We start from the raw sequence: 19,039 nt of genomic DNA on the forward strand, positions 1-19,039 counted from the left end.
ACGGGCCAACTCTGCGATTTGTGTATAGTTGGGGGAGGACGGGCCAACTCTGCGATTTGTGTCTAGATGGGGGAGGACAGGCCAACTCTGCGCTTTGTGTCTAGATGGGGGAGGACGGGCCAACTCTGCGATTTGTGTATAGTTGGGGGAGGACGGGCCAACTCTGCGATTTGTGTCTAGATGGGGGAGGACAGGCCAACTCTGCGCTTTGTGTCTAGATGGGGGAGGACGGGCCAACTCTGCGCTTTGTGTCTAGATGGGGGAGGACGGGCCAACTCTGCGCTTTGTGTCTAGATGGGGGAGGACGGGCCAACTCTGCGCTTTGTGTCTAGATGGGGGGGGACGGGCCAACTCTGCGCTTTGTGTCTAGATGGGGGAGGACGGGCCAACTCTGCGCTTTGTGTCTAGATGGGGGAGGACGGGCCAACTCTGCGATTTGTGTATAGTTGGGGGAGGACGGGCCAACTCTGCGATTTGTGTCTAGATGGGGGAGGACAGGCCAACTCTGCGCTTTGTGTCTAGATGGGGGAGGACGGGCCAACTCTGCGCTTTGTGTCTAGATGGGGGAGGACGGGCCAACTCTGCGCTTTGTGTCTAGATGGGGGAGGACGGGCCAACTCTGCGCTTTGTGTCTAGATGGGGGGGGACGGGCCAACTCTGCGCTTTGTGTCTAGATGGGGGAGGACGGGCCAACTCTGCGCTTTGTGTCTAGATGGGGGGGGACGGGCCAACTCTGCGCTTTGTGTCTAGATGGGGGAGGACGGGCCAACTCTGCGATTTGTGTATAGATGGGGGAGGACGGGCCAACTCTGCGCTTTGTGTATAGATGGGGGAGGACGGGCCAACTCTGCGCTTTGTGTCTAGATGGGGGGGGACGGGCCAACTCTGCGATTTGTGTATAGATGGGGGAGGACGGGCCAACTCTGCGATTTGTGTATAGATGGGGGAGGACGGGCCAACTCTGCGATTTGTGTATAGATGGGGGAGGACGGGCCAACTCTGCGATTTGTGTATAGATGGGGGAGGACGGGCAACTCTGCGCTTTGTGTCTAGATGGGGGAGGACGGGCCAACTCTGCACTTTGTTTGGAGAGCTGGAAGCCTTTTAAAAATGGTGACAGCACCTGCTCTCGCATCAGGTGACGCCGTTCACGGCATCACTGATGCCACCCCCACCATGCGATTGGTGGGGGGGGGGGGGGGGGAGAGAAGTGGCCGCTGTCAGTAAGTTGAATGGCCACACGCCACAGAATCGCAGCGGCGCAGGGCCCATGAGGGGTGGCTGCCATTTTCTGCACCCTCCGCCACTCCTGGCAGTGGCACAAGAAGATCCGGCCCACTGAAGGCAGTCACCACCCCAATCACTTGGCAATGGTGGCATAGGTGACACCGTGAATGTCATCACCTGATGCTGGAGCAGGTCCTGGCACAGTTTTGAAAAGGCTGCCAGCCCTGCAAACAAACAGCAGAGTTCTCCCCCCCCCACCCCCCCATCTATACACAGCATGCAGAGTTGACTCCTTCGCCTCCTCGGTGGCGCCAGTGTCTCGTGGACGGGCAAGTGAAGGCACGTGAGTGACGCACGTTAACCTCAAGATCAGGAACGGATGGGAAGATCGCGGTGAATGACATTGAAATTTATGCAGAGAGGTATTTTAAATATTTAAACTGGGGTCCCGTCGCAGAGTGGCAGAAGTGCCGCCACAGAGCATCCCCGCCCCCAGCAAGATTGGGCCCGGCAATCCTGGCGTCGGGTTCTGTGGCGGCCATTGCCACTCCAAATCTCCAGCCCCCCCACCACCACGGAACTTGGCATCAGTATGAGCACAAGATCTGGCCCACTGCGGCCACATAATGGTTGCTATTATCACCCTGTGACTGCACAGTTTGGCCACCGGATTCCCACAAGTCACAAAGTGTTTTCTAGAATATTTTGCATCTGTTATTTTTCTTAAGCCGACATATTTCACAACATATTTAAACTTATCCACACCTTTGTTCTCTCAGTCTTTTAATTCTTTCATTGAAAGCTTTAACCTGAAGGCCTCAGCCACTCTCATAAGCCTGAGCTTGGACTTGATATTTTGCCCAGAGCTGTGAACGTGAACTGAGTTTGGATTATTCAGTGCATCGAACTTCCCAAGATGTATCAGTACCAGCCAGCTGTACTGTTGAAATACTTTCTTTAGCTTTGAGCACTTTCACTTGGCTTTTCTTCATAATTTTGAAAAACAAAACAAATTTCAAAAGCTTTAATGAGGTGAAATTTATGTGGAGTGATTAAGGTGCGAGTGTGAAAGAGTGAGAAAATTAGTTGATGGTACATCTGTTGTATATTTATTTTGTTTTCCATAATTGTCAGAAGTGCATTAAGCTGGTGGTTGGAGAGATGTGGAGAACTTATTAGTGTTCATTCAATTTTCAAAAATAAACCACCAGTTGAATTTCAGAGCTAATTATCCTCCTTACACCTCTGAGACAAAGTTTCAAATTGCTAACACCTAAGAGACAGACAAGTTCACTGAGGTAAAATCTGGAGAGTTTTTTTGCCATAGAAGTTTTAGAGCGAAAGTGAAAAAGAATAAAATGACATTAACATACCATTTGCCTTTGCTCCATGACCTTCCGGTCAGTTATTCTCTGTGACCTTGTCCTATCAATACCTTCTCTTTTATCTCTTGCCCCACCCCTGCTTTACTTGCTTAAAACCTAATACATTTCTAATATTTGCCAGTTCTGATGAAGGGTCACTGACCTGAAACGTTAACTCTGTTTCTCTCTCCACAGATGCTGCCAGACCTGCTGAGTATTTCCAGCATTTCTTGTTTTTATTTTATATACATGATTTCATGCCTGTTGAAGCTTTTGTTTGTTGGCTCTAATTTTTTTTTTAAAGTGCAGTCAATTGAAGGAGTGGAGAGAATTAATTTCATTAAATTCATTTAATATTAATTTGATTTTCAAAATCACATCAGTTAAATTTTGAACTAATTCTTTCCATTGGTGTTTTGGGGGTGGTGGGGGGGGTGGGGGTGGGGTGCAGGATACAAACATTAAGCAGGTCACTCAAAAGGGGAAGAGACAGGGTTAGTGATGTGAGTGAGGGGAAGTATGAGCAACTGATGGAGAAGATAGGAAGGAAGTCACTGAAGGCCACATTGTCCCCAACCATAAAATGGAGCCTTCAACTGTTAGAGGCCACCCATCTTTAAGGAAGGAAAGACAGATTTTTAAAAAATCAAGGGGAAAGAAGCCCAAGAGGAGCGAGAGAGAGAGAGAAGCAACTACATAAAGACTGCTGAACAGGTAAAATAGTGATGTTATCTGCTGATATGCCTTATGCCACAGAAGATTGACTTATTTATAAAATTCCTGTTCATTCAAAGATGCACACTGAACTCTCAAGCAAGTGACATACATCTTGACACCCATGATCCATCCGTCCACTTCAGCTGGTCCTCAAAATGTATGAGTCTTGACAGCTCCCTGGGAAACGTGCTCAAACATGCATGATTCTTCTCCTGTGGTCACAAACCAGTTGCATGTTTAAAGAGTTTGCAATTGACAAATACAGCAGGGTGGTCCCAGGGAGCTCTAATGGCCACATGAGTACAGTCAATCACACCTTGCACTCTAGGGAATCCAGTGATGGCATTGAATGGCGCATACCTTGCTGTTTGCTATTCTCGTCTACAGGTAAGTAGATGAAATCATTAGCACATCGATAAAGGGCATTGGTTACCTCTTTGATGCACCTGTGGGTCACAAACTGCAAGGTGCCACATCTGTTGTCTGTGGATCCATGGAAGGAGCCACTGGAGAAAAAACTGAAGGCAGCAGTCACCTTAAGGATAACTGGCATGGGATTCCCACCAAAGCCAAGTGGCTGCAGGTAATGCCGCAGGATCCGACAAATTTCAATGACCATTTCACGTGACATCCTTAGGCGTATCTGGCGTTGCCTCCCTAACATTTGAAGGTCATTTGTCCTTGTCCTGAGGATGCAATGACATATCAGTGCCCATCTTCGATAAGACGTTCCTGGATGTTATCACTTGGAGCATCCTCACCTTCCTTTTCTGCCTTTTGGTGATGTTCAAGCATCATGACTTGAGGGAATAGAGCCCTCCTTAGTCTCTGCCTTTTGTCTAGTACCACAGGAAGAGGAGAAATCGAGTGTATGAGACCCATGTCACTGCAGCTTTTCTGAACAATAAATAAGGAGAGCGTGGCAATTCAACCCTCTGTTGACAGTGAGCTGAAACATCAAGGCAATATCGACATTCAAACTGCAGGCAGGGAGAAGACACTCCTTCCACTCTCCTTGAGTGTCCACATGATTTCCAATGTCATTGCAGAAAATGGTGCGCATAGAATTCAGGGCAAGTCTCCCCACCTTCCAACCTCCTCCTGCAACCTTCCAACTTGAGTCCATCACTGTTGACCCACCCAATGTTACCGTTACCTTTCCCTCCATAGCCATTGAGCCTACCCCCATTATTGTGCACAATGTAATCATCAATGTATTCATGCCATCCCTCTCCACTGTTCCTACTCCCATTACTATCAACATGCCAACTCTTATCCTTGAACCTCCTCACATTGACCTGACCATTGTTGCCGAGTCCTGTTCCTCTCCATATGAAGCTGTCAATTTCCCACCCATTAATCTTGACCTTACCCCCCTACAGAATCCATTTGCCTCCATTTACTGTGACCGTTCCCTCTACTAGCCAGTAGCCTCAATTTGCCCGACAGATTCCCGATGTTGACAGCACTCATCTCTCCCTTTAGGCCCTTGCCAAATATCCTCACATTGTTCTGCTATAACCCACCCACTGCCCCTGCAGCTGACAACATGCATCTTCACCATCAATAGCAACCATTCAACACCCTGGATGCTCCACTCCACCCTTCCCTACTCCTCCATGCACCCGATCAGCCCCACCCTTCCAAGAACACAAGAAATAGGAGCAGGAGTAGACCATATGGCCCATCAAGCCTGCTCCACCATTCAATACGATCATGGCTGATCTTAGGCTTCAATTCCATTTTCCCACCTGCTTGCCATATCCCTTGATTTCCCGTGACCCCAAAAATCTATCTATCCCAGCCTTAAATGTATTCAACGATGGAGTTTCCACAGCCCTCTGGGGTATGGAATTCCAAAGATTCACAACCCTTTGAGAGAAGTAATTTCTCCTCACCTCAGTCCTGAATGATTGGCCCCTTATCCTGAGACTGTGCTCACATGTTTTAGATTCTCTGACCAGCAGAAACAATCTCTTAACGTCTACCTTATCCAGCCCCTTAAGAATCTTGTATGTTTCAATGAGATCGCCTCTCCTTCTTCTAAACTTCAGAGAATATCGGCCCAATTTACTCAGCCTCTCATCATAGGACAACGCCCTCATCCCAAGGACCAATGTGGTGAACCTTCCCTATACTGCCTCCAATGAAAGTATATCCTTTTTTAAATGTGGAGGCCAAAACTGCACACAATACTCCAGATGTGGTCTCACCAAAACCCTGTACAATTGGAACAATACTGCCTTATTCCTGTACTCCAATCCCCTTGCAATAAAGGCCAACATGCCATTTGCCTTCCCAATTGCTTGCTAACTTTCTGCGTTCCTTGTACAAGCACACCCAAGTCTCTTTGAGCATCAACACTTACACACCTTCAAAAATATATTCTGCTTTTCTGTTCTTATGACCAAAGTGAATAGGTTCACACTTCCTTACATTATATTCTGCCATCTTGTTTCCCACTCACTTAACCTGTCTATTTCTCTTTGCAGCCTCTGTGTCCTTCCCACAGTTTAATTTTCCACCTACCTTTGTATCATCAGCAAAGTTAGATACATTACTTTCTATCTCTTCATCTAAGTCATTGATATAGATAGTAAATAGCTGAGGCCCCAGCACTGATCCTTGCAGCACTCCACTATTCACTGCCTGCCAACTTGAAAATGCCCCGTTTATGCCCACTCTTTGCTTCCTGTCTGTTAATCAATCATCTATCCATGCAAATATATTACCCCCAACTGCATGAGCGGATCGTTCCCTCCGCGACACCCTCGTCCACTCCTCCATTACCCCCACCACCTCGTCCACTTCCCATGGCACCTTCCCCTGAAATCGCAGGAGGTGTAATACCTGCCCATTTACCTCCTCTCTCCTCACTATCCAAGGCCGCAAACACTCCTTTCAGGTGAAGCAGCGATTTACTTGTACTTCTTTCAATGTAGTATACTGTACTCGCTGCTCACAATGTGGTCTCCTCTACATTGGGCAGACCAAACGCAGATTGGGTGACCGCTTTGCGGAACACCTCCGCTCAGTCCGTAAGCAGGACCCTGAGCTTCTGGTTGCTGGCCATTTCAACACCCGCCCCTGCTCTCATGCTCACATCTCTGTCCTGGGATTGCTGCAGGGTTCCAGCGAACATCAACGCAAGCTCGAGGAACAGCATCTCATTTACCGAATAGGCACACTACAGCCTGCCGGACTGAACATTGAGTTCAATAATTTCAGAGCATGACGGCCGCCCCCCCCCCCCACCTCCCTTTTTATGTTTAGTTATTTTTTTCTTTTTTATTTGGTTATTTTATTTTAGATCTTTTTTATTTGGTTATTTTAGGTTTTTTAGTGCGTTTAGTTTGTTTCTACTGTGCCTACCCACTGTTTCTGTTTTTTTAAATTTTTTTTAATGTTTGTGCTTGGAGTGTTTTGTGCTTTACAGTCTATTCACACCCTTTCTGTACTAATGCTTTGTCTTTCAGCACACCATCAACATACCGTTTGCCTTTGCTCCATGACCTTCCGGTCAGTTATTCTCTGTGACCTTGTCCTATCAATACCTCTTTTGTTATCTCTTGCCCCACCCCCGCTTTACTTGCTTAAAATCTTTTACATTTCTAATATTTGTCAGTTTTGAAGAAGGGTCACTGACCTGAAACGTTAACTCTGTTTCTCTCTCCACAGATGGTGCCAGACCTGCTGAGTATTTCCAGCATTTCTTGTTTTTTTATTACAGATTTCCAGCATCTGCAGTATTTTGCTTTTATCCATGAACCCTTATCCCTTCAGTAAAACCATGTTGACTTGTTTTAATCATACTGTGCTTTTCTAAGTGTATTGTTATGACTGCCTTAATAATAGATTCCAGCATTTTGCCAACGACTGATGTTAGGCTGGCCTGCAAGTTCATTGTTTTCTCTCTCCCTCCTTTCTTGAAAAGCAGTGTAGCATTTGCCAACTTCCAATCTGATGGGACCGTTCCCAAATCTAACGAGGTTCGGAAAATCATAACTAGCCCATCCACTTTCTCTGCAGCTAGCTCTTCTAGAAACCTAGGGTGTAGGCCATCAGGTCCCAGGGATTTGTCATATTATAGTCCCTTAGGTTTCTCCAATACTTTTTCTCTGCTGATATTAATTTCCTTAATTTCCTCACTTTTTAGCCCCTAGGTACTGTCTATTTCTGGTATGAAACTTGTGTCTTCTACTGTGAAGACAGACACATAGAGTATTTGTTCAATGCCTCAGCCATTTCCTCGTTCCCCATAATAATTTCTTCTGTCTCTGCTTCTAAGGGACCAACGTTCACTTTAGCTACTCTCTTCCTTTTTATACACCTATAAAAGCTTTTACAATCAGTTTTTAATATTTTTTTTGATCAACTTTTTGGTGGCTCTTTTCTGGTTTCTAAAACACTCTCAATCCTCAGACTTGCTACTGCTTTTGCAACATTGTAAGCCTCTTCTTTTAACCTAATACTATCCTTAACTTCCTGAGTGAGCCATGGATGTGTCTTTCTTGCTGAGGTTTGCATTACTAATTAACCCTGCTTCATTATACAATACTAAATCTAAGATAGCTTTATCCCTAGTTGATTCCACAACATATTGCTCCAAGAAATTGACCTGAAAACATTCTACTAACTCATCTTCTAGACCACTCTTGCCAATTTTATTGTCCCAGCCTATACGAAGATTAAAATCCCCCACAATTATTACATTGCCTTTGTTACAAGCTCCAATAATTTCTTGTTTAATGCTCTGTTCAACAGTATAACTACTATTAGGGGGTTTATAAACAACTCCCACCAGTGTTTTCTGATTCTTGCTATTCATAATTGCCACTCTTACTGGGCAGACTTTTATATGTGCGCCGCAAATTGCAGTGGCACGCTCTGATGTTGGCATTCTTCCCACGTGGATGTGCCGTCGCGAAGCCCCTGCGATATTTCGGTCAGGGGCTCATTTAAATAGAGGGGGCGGCCGTTCTGACAACAGCATCCAGCGCCACTGCGCAGGCGCTGGCGCCATTTTTAAAGGGCGTCAAGCCCTTCAGTCTCATTTAAATTTTTAAAGGTCCCGTTTCAAGGAAACTGCAGAATTCTTTTAATTTACTATGATTCCCCTCTCGCATTCCCCCCCCCCGCCCACTGAGTCTTCATTTAATAATTTGACATATCCCCCAAAAAAACACATTTTGATATTCTGAACTTTCCCTCCCTGACTTCAGCACCTTTGACCCTTAATCCTTTCCCATCATCCCCACAACCAATAACAATAGTTCTCCCTGCTCTCCCCCCACCCCCCACACCTCCCCCCCCCGCCCACCCACTCTGAGAATTACACTCCTCCCTCCTCCCCACCACTGAGAATTACAGTCCTCCTCACTTCAGTTCCCCAAACGGGGATCCGATGGCACAGGAAGGAATCTCGCCGTGGGACAGCCGCCTGGTCCAGATAAGTTATTTAACATATATTTGCATTCATTATAATATGCAAATGAAGGCTCTGCCATCGGTAAAGTGTGGCAGAGCCTTCCAGGCGTTGGGAGTTGTGGCGGGCTTCTCCCGGAAGAATTTTCCAGGCACCAACCCCCGCCTGTCATGACCCCAATGTCAGAGGGCCTGTAAAATTCAGCCCACTGATTCTACTTCTTGATATTCTGAGGCCAGATCCTTTCTCATTAATGTTCTTATGTCATCCTTTACTATCAGGGCTACCCCTCCTCCTTTGCCATTCTGTCTGTCCTTACGAAATATGTTGTACCCTGGAATATTAATTTCCTAACCTTGATCACCTTGTAACCATGTCTCTGAAATGGCGATTAGATCTAATTTATTTACCTCAATTTGTGCCATGAGTTCATCTTTCTTATTGCAGATATAAAGAAGCTTTAATTTCATTTTTCTACTTCTATTGCCCGCAATGACCTTTTTCGCTGATGTACAATTTTTGTTAAACTCTCTGTCCCTTCCTGTCACATTCTGTTTGTCTTTACCCACAATGCTATACTGTTCTGATGCCTCGACCTTTCTCTTTGGATTTCTAAATCTCCCTTTAGCTAAAGCCAACCCCCCACCTCTGTTAGTTCACAAACTCTAGCCTTATCTGCTGCTGCGCTCTTAAGTTTGTAGGCTCTGCCCCTTCCTGCCACACTGATTAACATTACCCTTATTGCTATCTTGCTCTCTTGCCTTCTTCTTTTCCTTTAAATTGTCACATCTTCCCTCATTTGATCCCTCGCCCCCACTATTTAGTATAAAGCCCTCTCTATTGCCCTAGTTATACGACTCACCTTAACACTGGTCCTAGCACGGTTTGGGTGAAGACCGTCCCAATGGTACAGCTCTCACCTGCCCTCCCCGACTACCCTCCCCTGCTACTCCATGCACCCAATCAGTCCCACCCTTCCCTCTCCAACTGCCTTCCCCTGCTACTCCATGCACCTGATCACCCACCCTTCCCTCCCCGACTACCCTCCCCTGCTCCTCCATGTAGCCCTTGCCCATGCCTTCACTGCCATCCTGAGAAGATTCACCCTTGCTGGTCCAGAGCCTGGAAACAAACATCCATTCCAATGCTGGCATTAGTTTAGCGGATGAGTTAGAGAAGAGCACAGACCCGAGACTCAACTGCACAAATCCAACTGCTGCATGCTACGGTGAAATAATTGTGAACTGGGTGGTACGGGAATATCATTTGCCGTTCACTTGATTGTGCAGGTAGGACTAAATTGTAACTATGCATAGGGTAATGAATATCCATGTTTTTTAAATGAAGGCAAAGCTGCAATCCGTCTTCGCGCTGGGGGAACCCTCGAATTCCGCAAACCCACTGCTGACTTAATTCCTCTAACATTTCCTGCCATCGGGAATCTGAAAAAACACAACCTGCATAATTATATCCCACCAATTCTACCATGGCGGAGAGCATAAAATTCCCCCCATTAAGTCTAAACTGCTCATTTCCCCTTCTTCTGAGCATGCCACTTTGTTGAAAAGTTCAGAAAAGTAGAGAGAGGTTGGGTGAAGAAATGGTCCTGAAGGTTCACTTGTTGGCTTACCACTCTCTTCTCTGGGACACATTGAGTGAAAACTTTGTATAGTCGCCATGTCTTTCCTAATACGGGCCCAAATATCAGTGAGGTTCCTATGCACAGCATCCATATGCGAATCTGTAATTCAGAATGAAGGTTTGTGATTACACAAAATATACTGAACTAATGCTGGCAGCACAACAACTACTTGAACGCATGGCCAGAGAGATCTGAAATAAATGTTTTAATGTCTCCACTACTAAGCTACCTTTCTAGTCATGTTGAACAGCTGAAACAAAAACAAATATATAGAAATAATAATCCATTACTTCATTGGCACAGATCATATAATTAATATCATATACTTGGGCATCTCGTGCTCTGGCTGATGTCAGTTACTTCAAGCTTTTAAACTGGTTTTCAAGTCACCAGGCATTTACAGTCTTTATAAATAAGAAGCCAGAACTCTATTTACTACAGTGATAGGTAATATGGGGTTTAAAGAGTGTCAAAATATCTGGATTTGCATCAGGTGACTGAAGTAAGCCTCTTGGCCATGCTTACATCTTGTAATAGCTTCCTAGTCATGTATTACCTAGATTTTTAACAGCATTTCTAAATATCCAAGAATTGTACTCAAAGCATGTTTAAATGGATTAACTCTAACCCAGAACTATTGATATATCAGTTTCCTCTTTCATGGTTTACAATTAATTCATCATATACTCGTCCCACAGACGATACCACTACAAGATGATCAAGCTTTTATTAGGATCTTTTGTCCAAATCCTGAGCTGGACAACATCTCTAATGAACCTGTTCAGCAGTTTGAAAAAAAGGATCCTAGTAACAAAAAAAAAAACACATCTGCTTATTTTGTCCTTGGTCTCCCTAAGCTGTGCATATTCTATAGCTATGTTGGCAATTGCATATAGGGTAAAAAGTACTCGGTGCTTTGAAACCTAAACAACCAGTTTGGTGCTGGGAAACCAGTGAAGATTAAACACTGGCTGTAGGGAAATGGAGAACTTCCAAAAACTTTGGGAGAGGAGGAGAAAAGAAAGCAGCAGTGGTTGCAGCCCTATGTGACCCCCTCTTTCATTAGGAAAGGAAAATGAGAGACAGAAGCAGATAATAAAGTAGAGAGAAACACGGCAACATTGAGACAAAAAAGAATTCTGACTTAATGAAGCCAATGCCACTAGTATATTAATTACATGCACACAAATAGGCTAAAGTATTTCACTTTTTCAAAACTCTCATTGCCTTATTCAGAAACCTCTCCAATCTATATTAAAAGATTTAGTATATGGTATGCATTTTCTGGCCACAAACCTTAGTACCCATTGTTACAACTTTTCCATTACTAATGTTTATGTAAAAAATAACAAAGAGTCCATAGCAACAGGCAAACATTTTATGATGGAAAATCAATGTCAGTATGTGGTCATGCTGTAGTTGCAGCTCTCTGGACACTAGGTGGTGATGTTGTACTAGCCAAATGAATAATCTGAAAATGTAATCTACTGGACAGAGCACATGGGGCTCCAAACCACTTCACAAAAACTACACTATAAACTACTTTTAGAAACTATTTTATAACCATTTTAAAATCACTGCTCGAAAAAAAAAATGCCAAACTTGCAGCCCCAAAATTTCAAAGCATCCACAATCATATCTAGGGGTTTGCCACTCTGTTCACCTGCTCTTCCCACCAAAAGTGACCTACTTCTAACCCTGAAAGTGCCAGCTCAGATTGGTTCTTGGGGGCCCCACCAATTGAAAGTACCAGCTCTGAAAGGCCATTTCAGATTAGACTTGATTCTGTCCTGGCCTGAACACGACCAGCTGGTCCCAGCAAAATGTGCCCCGCTTTCGCAGAAGACGTTGTCCTTGCCTGCCTGCTTCCAATTCTCCCCAGCTAAAAATACTCCACTTCCAGACACCGGAATATCTGCTCAAATTGGGCTTTGAGGCCCAATACTCCCCTCCTCTTATTCATACATCTTTTATGTCAAAATGCTTGCTCAAATTGCCATGTGCCCTACACTACTCACTGCTTCAGGCCATGCTCCCACTCTATGCTCGGCTGCTGTCTTCCCCCTGGCCACTCTCCACTGCAGTACTGTGCTTTATTCCCTGTAATTTTTCTGCTCATATTACTGTGCTTCTCAGTCACAAAAATAATTACAGCTCCTCACTCTTCATGACAATTGAGGCCTTAGGGTCCGATGTTGTCTGCCTCTGCCTACTCGCATTCAAAAATAATTTTGAAATGCAGCCCTGCTTCGTACCTTTTGGCGGGCGGGCGGACGGGCAGGGGGACGGACGGGCGGGCGGGCAGACGGGCGGGCGGACGGGTAGGCGGGTAGGCGGGCGGACGGGCGGACGGGCGGGCGGACGGGCAGGCGGGCGGACGGGCAGGCGGGCGGACGGACGGGCAGGCGGACGGACGGGCAGGCGGACGGACGGGCAGGCGGGCGGGCGGGTTTGGCGGGCGGACGGACGGGTAGGCGAGCGGACGGACGGGTAGGCGAGCGGACGGACGGACGGGTAGGCGGGCGGGCGGACGGACGGGTAGGCGGGCGGGCGGACGGACGGGTAGGCGGGCGGGCGGACGGACGGGTAGGCGGGCGGGCGGACGGACGGGTAGGCGGGCGGGCGGACGGACGGGTAGGCGGGCGGGCGGACGGGCGGGCGGGCGGACGGGCGGGCGGGCGGGCGGACGGGCGGGCGGACGGGCGGGCGGACGGGCAGGCGGACGGGCAGGCGGGCGGGCGGACGGGTTTGGCGGGCGGACGGACGGGTAGGCGAGCGGACGGACGGGTAGGCGAGCGGACGGACGGGTAGGCGAGCGGACGGACGGGTAGGCGAGCGGACGGACGGACAGACGTGTAGGCGGGCGGACGGACGGGCGGGCGGGCAGGCGGACGGACGGGCGGGCAGGCGGGCGGACGGGCGGGCGGACGGGCGGGCGGGCGGACGGGCGGGCGGGCAGGCGGACGGACGGACGGGCAGGCGGACGGACGGGCGGGCGGACGGGCAGGCGGACGGACGGACGGGCAGGCGGACGGACGGACGGGCAGGCGGACGGACGGGCGGACGGGCAGGCGGACGGGCAGGCGGACGGACGGGCAGGCGGGGGGACGGGCGGGCGGGCGGACGGGTACGTGGACGACGGACGGACGGGCAGGTGGACGGACGGGCGGGCAGGTGGACGGACGGGCGGGTAGGTGGACGGACGGGCGGACGGGCGGGCGGACGGGCGGGCGGACGGGCGGACGGGCGGACGGGCGGGTAGGTGGACGGGTGGACGGACGGACGGGTGGACGGACGGGTCGATGGATGGGTGGGTGGGTGGGTAGGTAGGTGTGCAGGTAGGTAAAGAAAGAGACAGACTTGAATTTATAATAAAAGGAAAATACAGCAGATGCTGGAAATCTGAAATAAAAACAAAACAAATGCTGGAAATACTCAGCAGGTCTGGCAGCATCTGTGGAGAGAGAAGCAGAGTTAACGTTTCAGGTCAGTGACCTTTCATCAGAACTGGCAAAGGTTAAAAATGTAATAGGTTTTAAGCAAATAAAGCGGGGGTGGGGCATGAGATAACAAAAGGCAAGGTGTTGATAGGACAGAGGGTCACAGAGAATAACTGACTGGATGGCGATGGAGCAAAGGCAAAGCATGTGTTAATGATGTGCTAAAAGACATAGTGTTCATGCAGAGAGGGTGTTAATTGACAGAAGAATAGCCCTAACTAAAAGCACAAACATGAAAAAAAAGTGCACAGGCACATGGTAAAACAAAAAATGATTGATGAAACAAACTAATATAAAATAATAAAAATATTACTAAATATAAAAAACGGGGGCCCATCATCATCTGAAATTATTGAACTCAATGTTCAGTCCAGTAGGCTGTAGCGTGCCTGATTGGTAAATGACATGCTGTTCCTCGATGTGTTGATGTTTACTGGAACACTGCAGCAATCCCAGGATAGATATGTGGGCCTGAGAGCAGGGGTGTGCGTTGCAATGGCAAGCAACCGGAAGCTCGGGGTCATGCTTTCAGACTGAGTGGTGGTGTTCCACAAAGCGGTCACTCAATCTGCATTTGGTCTCCAATGTAGAGGAGACTGCATTGTGAGCAGCGAATACAGTATACTAAATTGAAAGAAGTACACGTAAATTGCTGCTTCACCTGAAAGGAGTGTTTGGGACCTTGGATAATGTGGAGAGAGGAGGTAAAAGTACAGGTATTACACCTCGTGCGATTGCATGGTGATGTGGGAATGAGACGAGGTAATGGGGGTAATGGAGGAGTGGACCAGGGTGTTGCGGAGGGAACGATCCCTTCGGAATGCTGACAGGGGAGGGGGAAGATGCATTTGGTAGTGGCATCACGCTGGACGAGGCACAAATGGCAGAGGATGATCCTTTGGATGTGGAGGCTGGTGGGGTGGAAAGTGAGGACAAGGGGAAGTGGCTATTCCCCTCTCTAACAAGTATACCATTTTGGATACTGTTGGGGGGGGATGGCCGATCAGGGGAAAACAGCAGCAGCCAGAGCAGTGGTACCACAGCTGGCACTGTTGTTCAGCAGGGAGGGACAAAGCGCAGAAGAGCAATAGTTATAGGGGACTCTATAGTCAGGGGCACAGATAGGCGCTTCTGTGGACGTGAAAGAGACTCCAGGATGGTATGTTGCCTCCCTGGTGCCAGGGTCAAGGATGTCTCTGAACGGACAGGGGGCATTCTGAAGGGGGAGGGTGAACAGCCAGAGGTTGTGGTACACATCGGTACCAATGACGTAGGCAGGAAGAGTGACGAGGTCCTGCAGGGGGAGTTTAGGGAGTTAGGTAGAAAGTTAAAAGACAGGACCTCTAGGGTTGTAATCTCGGGATTACTCCCTGTGCCATGTGCCAGTGAGGCTAGAAATAGGAAGATAGTGCAGCTAAACACGTGGCTGAATAGCTGGTGTAGAAGGGAGGGTTTCAGACATCTGAACCATTGGGATCTCTTCAGGGACAGATGGGACCTGTACAAGAAGGACGGGTTGCATCTAAACTGGAGGGGCACAAATACCCTGGCTGCGAGGTTTGCTAGCGTCACTCGGGAGGGTTTAAACTAGTGTGGCAGGGGGGTGGGAACCCTGGCAGTCGGACAGCAAGTGAAATAAATGAGGGGGAACTAGTAAATAAGGCCAGTAAGACTAAGAGGAAGAGCAGGGAGGGAGATGTTGCGGAGAACAGCGGGACTGGTAGTCTGAAGTGCATTTGTTTCAATGCAAGAAGTATAACAGGTGAGGCAGATGAACTTAGAGCTTGGATTAGTACTTGGAACTATGATGTTGTTGCTATTACAGCGACTTGGTTGAGGGAAGGACAGGATTGGCAGCTAAATGTTCCAGAATTTAGAAGCTTCAGGCAGGATAGAAGGGGATGTAAAAGGGGTGGGGGAGTTGCATTACTGGTTAAGGAGAATATCACAGCTGTACTGCAGGAGGACAACTCGGAGGGGTCATGCAGCGAGGCAATATGGGTGGAGCTCAGGAATAGGAAGGGTGCAGTCATTATGTTGGGGGTTTACTACAGGCCTCCCAACAGCCAGCGGGAGGTAGAGGAGCAGATATGTAGACAGATTTTGGAAAGATGTAAAGGTAACAGGGTTGTAGTGGTGGGTGATTTTAACTTCCCCATTATTGACTGGGACTCACTTAGTGCTATGGGCTTGGATGGGGCAGAATTTGTAAGGAGCATCCAGGAGGGCTTCTTGAAACAATACGTAGATAGTCCAACTAGGGATGGGGCTGTACTGGACCTGGTATTGGGGAATGAGCCCGGCCAGGTGGTCGAAGTTTCAGTAGGGGAGCATTTCGGGAACAGTGACCATAATTCCATAAGTTTTAAGATACTTATGGATAAGGATAAGAGTAGTCCTCGGGTGAAGGTGCTAAATTGGGTGAAGGCTAATTATAACAATATTAGGCAGGAACTGAAGAATTTAGATTGGGTGCGGCTGTTTGAGGGTAAATCAACATCTGACATGAGGGAGTCTTTCAAACGTCAGTTGATTAGAATCCAGGACCAGCATGTTCCTGTGAGGAAGAAGGATAAGTTTGGCAAGTTTCGGGAACCTTGGATAACACAGGATATTGTGAGCCTCGTCAAAAAGAAAAAGGCAGCATTCATAAGGGCTGGAAGGCTAGGAACAGACGAATCCCTTGAGGAATATAAAGACAGTAGGAAGGAACTTAAGCAAGGAGTCAGGAGGGCTAAAAGGGGTTATGAGAAGTCATTGGCAAACAGGATTAAGGAAAATCCCAAGGCTTTTTATACGTATATAAAGAGCAAGAGGGTAACTAGGGAAAGGGTTGGCGCACTCAAGGACAGAGAAGGGAATCTATGTGTGGAGTCAGAGGAAATGGGCAAGGTACTAAATGAGTACTCTGCATCAGTATTCACCAAGGAGAAGGACTTGGTGGATGATGAGCCTAGGGAAGGGAGTGTAGATAGTGTCAGTCATCTCATTATCAAAAAGGAGGTGGTGTTGGGTGTCTTGCAAAGCATTAAGGTAGATAAGTCCCCAAGGCCATGATGGGATCTACCCCAGAATAATGAGGAAGGCAAGGGAAGAAATTGCTGGGGCCTTGACAGAAATCTTTGCATCCTCATTGCTACAGGTGAGGTCCCAGAGAACTGGAGAACAGCCAAAGTTGTTCCTTTGTTTAAGAAGGGTAGCAAGGATAATCGAGGAAATTATAGGCCGGTGAGCCTTACGTCAGTGGTAGGGAAATTATTAGAGAGGATTCTTTGGGACAGGATTTACTCCTATTTGGAAACAAATGGACTCATTAGCGAGAGGCAGCGCGGTTTTGTGAAGGGGAGGTCGTGTCTCACTAATTTGATTGAGTTTTTTGAGGAAGTGACAAAGATGATTGATGAAGGAAGGGCAATGGATGTTATCTATATGGACTTCAGTAAAGCCTTTGACAAGTTCCCTCATGGCAGACTGATACAAAAGGTGAAGTCACATGGGGTCAGAGGGGAGTTGGCAAGATTGGTACAGAACTGGCTCGGTCATAGAAGACAGAGGGTGGCAGTGGAAGTGTACTTTTCTGAATGGAGGGATGTGACTAGTGGTGTTACGCAGGGATCAGTGCTGGGACCTTTGCTGTTTGTAGTATATATAAATGATTTGGAGGAAAATGTAGCTGGTCTGATTAGTAAGTTTGCGGACGAGACAAAGGTTGGTGGAGTTGCGGACAGTGATGAGGATTGTCAGAGGATACAGCAGGATATAGATCGGTTGGACACTTGGGCAGAGAAATGGCAGGTGGAGTTTAATCTGGACAAGTGTGAGGTAATGCATTTTGGAAGGTCTAATGCAGGTGGGAAGTATACAGCAAATGGCAGAACCCTTAGGAGTATTGACAAGCAGAGAGATCTGGGCGTACAGGTCCACAGGTCACTGAAAGTGGCCACGCAGGTGGATAAGGTAGTCAAGAAGGCATACGGCATGCTTGCCTTCATCGGTCGGGGCATAGAGTATAAAAATTGGCAAGTCATACTGCAGCTGTACAGAACTTTAGTCAGGCCATACTTAGAATATTGCGTGCAATTCTGGGCGCCAAAGGATGTGGAGGCTTTGGAGAGGGTACAGAAGAGGTTTACCAGGATGTTGCCTGGTCTGGAGGGCATTAGCTATGAGGAGAGGTTGGATAAACTCGGATTGTTTTCACTGGAACGACGGAGGTGGAGGGGCGACATGATAGAGGTTTACAAAGTTATAAGCGGCATGGACAGAGTGGATAGTCAGAAGCTTTTTCCCAGGGTGGAAGAGTCAGTTACTAGGGGACATAGGTTTAAGGTGAGAAGGGCAAAGTTTAGAGGGGATGTGCGAGGCAAGTTCTTTACACAGAGGGTGGTGAGTGCCTGGAACTTGTTGCCGGCGGAGGTGGTGGAAGCAGGTACCATAGAGACGTTTAAGAGGCATCTTGACAAATACATGAATAGGATGGAAATAGAGGGATACGGTCCCTGGAAGTGCAGAAGGTTTTAGTTTAGGCAGGCATCGAGATCGGCGCAGGCTTGGAGGGCTGAATGGCCTGTTCCTGTGCTGTACTGTTCTTTGTCCTTTGTTTGTTCTTTGGTGAGGGTAGAGGTGTGGAAAATGGGCTGGACACGGTCAACCACAGTGGGGGGGAATCCTCGGTTGAAGAAAAACGAAGACATATCAGAAGCGCTGTTGTGGAAGGTAGCATCATCACAGCAATTGCATCAGAGACGGAGAAACTGGGAGAATGGAATGATGTCCTTCCAGGAGGCAGGGTGTGAAGAAGTGTAGTCGAGGTAGCTGTGGGAGTCAGTGGGCTTAAAATGAATATTAATAGACAGCCTATCCCCAGGGATGGAGACAGAGAAGTTGAGGATGGGAAGGGAAATGTCAGAGATGGACCATGTAAAGGTGAGAGAAGGGTGGAAATTGGTAGCAAAGTATATAGTTTTCCAATTCAGGGCGGGAGCTGGAAACGGCACCAATACAGTCATCAATGTGCTGGAAAAAGAGTTGGAGGATGGGGCCTGAGTAGGACTGGAACAAGGAACGTTCGACGTACCCCACAAAAAGCCAGGCATAACTAGGACCCATGTGGGTACCCATAGCAACACCTTTTACTTGAAGGAGGTGAGTGGAGTTGAAGGAG

At 47.7% G+C, this 19,039-nt stretch overlaps 1 protein-coding gene across 1 annotated transcript in view; it reads right to left on the minus strand.

The window, feature by feature from the left end:
• Positions 1-19,039, minus strand: part of gpr156 (G protein-coupled receptor 156) — a 40,764-nt gene that overhangs the window by 11,183 nt on the left and 10,542 nt on the right. The window contains exon 4 of the mRNA XM_068039949.1: positions 10,364-10,474. Within this exon, the coding sequence (XP_067896050.1) occupies positions 10,364-10,474 (111 nt within the window). The remainder of the gene's footprint in view (positions 1-10,363; positions 10,475-19,039) is intronic.

Source organism: Heterodontus francisci, chromosome 10 (assembly GCF_036365525.1).
Source record: "Heterodontus francisci isolate sHetFra1 chromosome 10, sHetFra1.hap1, whole genome shotgun sequence".
Taxonomy (NCBI): domain Eukaryota; kingdom Metazoa; phylum Chordata; class Chondrichthyes; order Heterodontiformes; family Heterodontidae; genus Heterodontus; species Heterodontus francisci.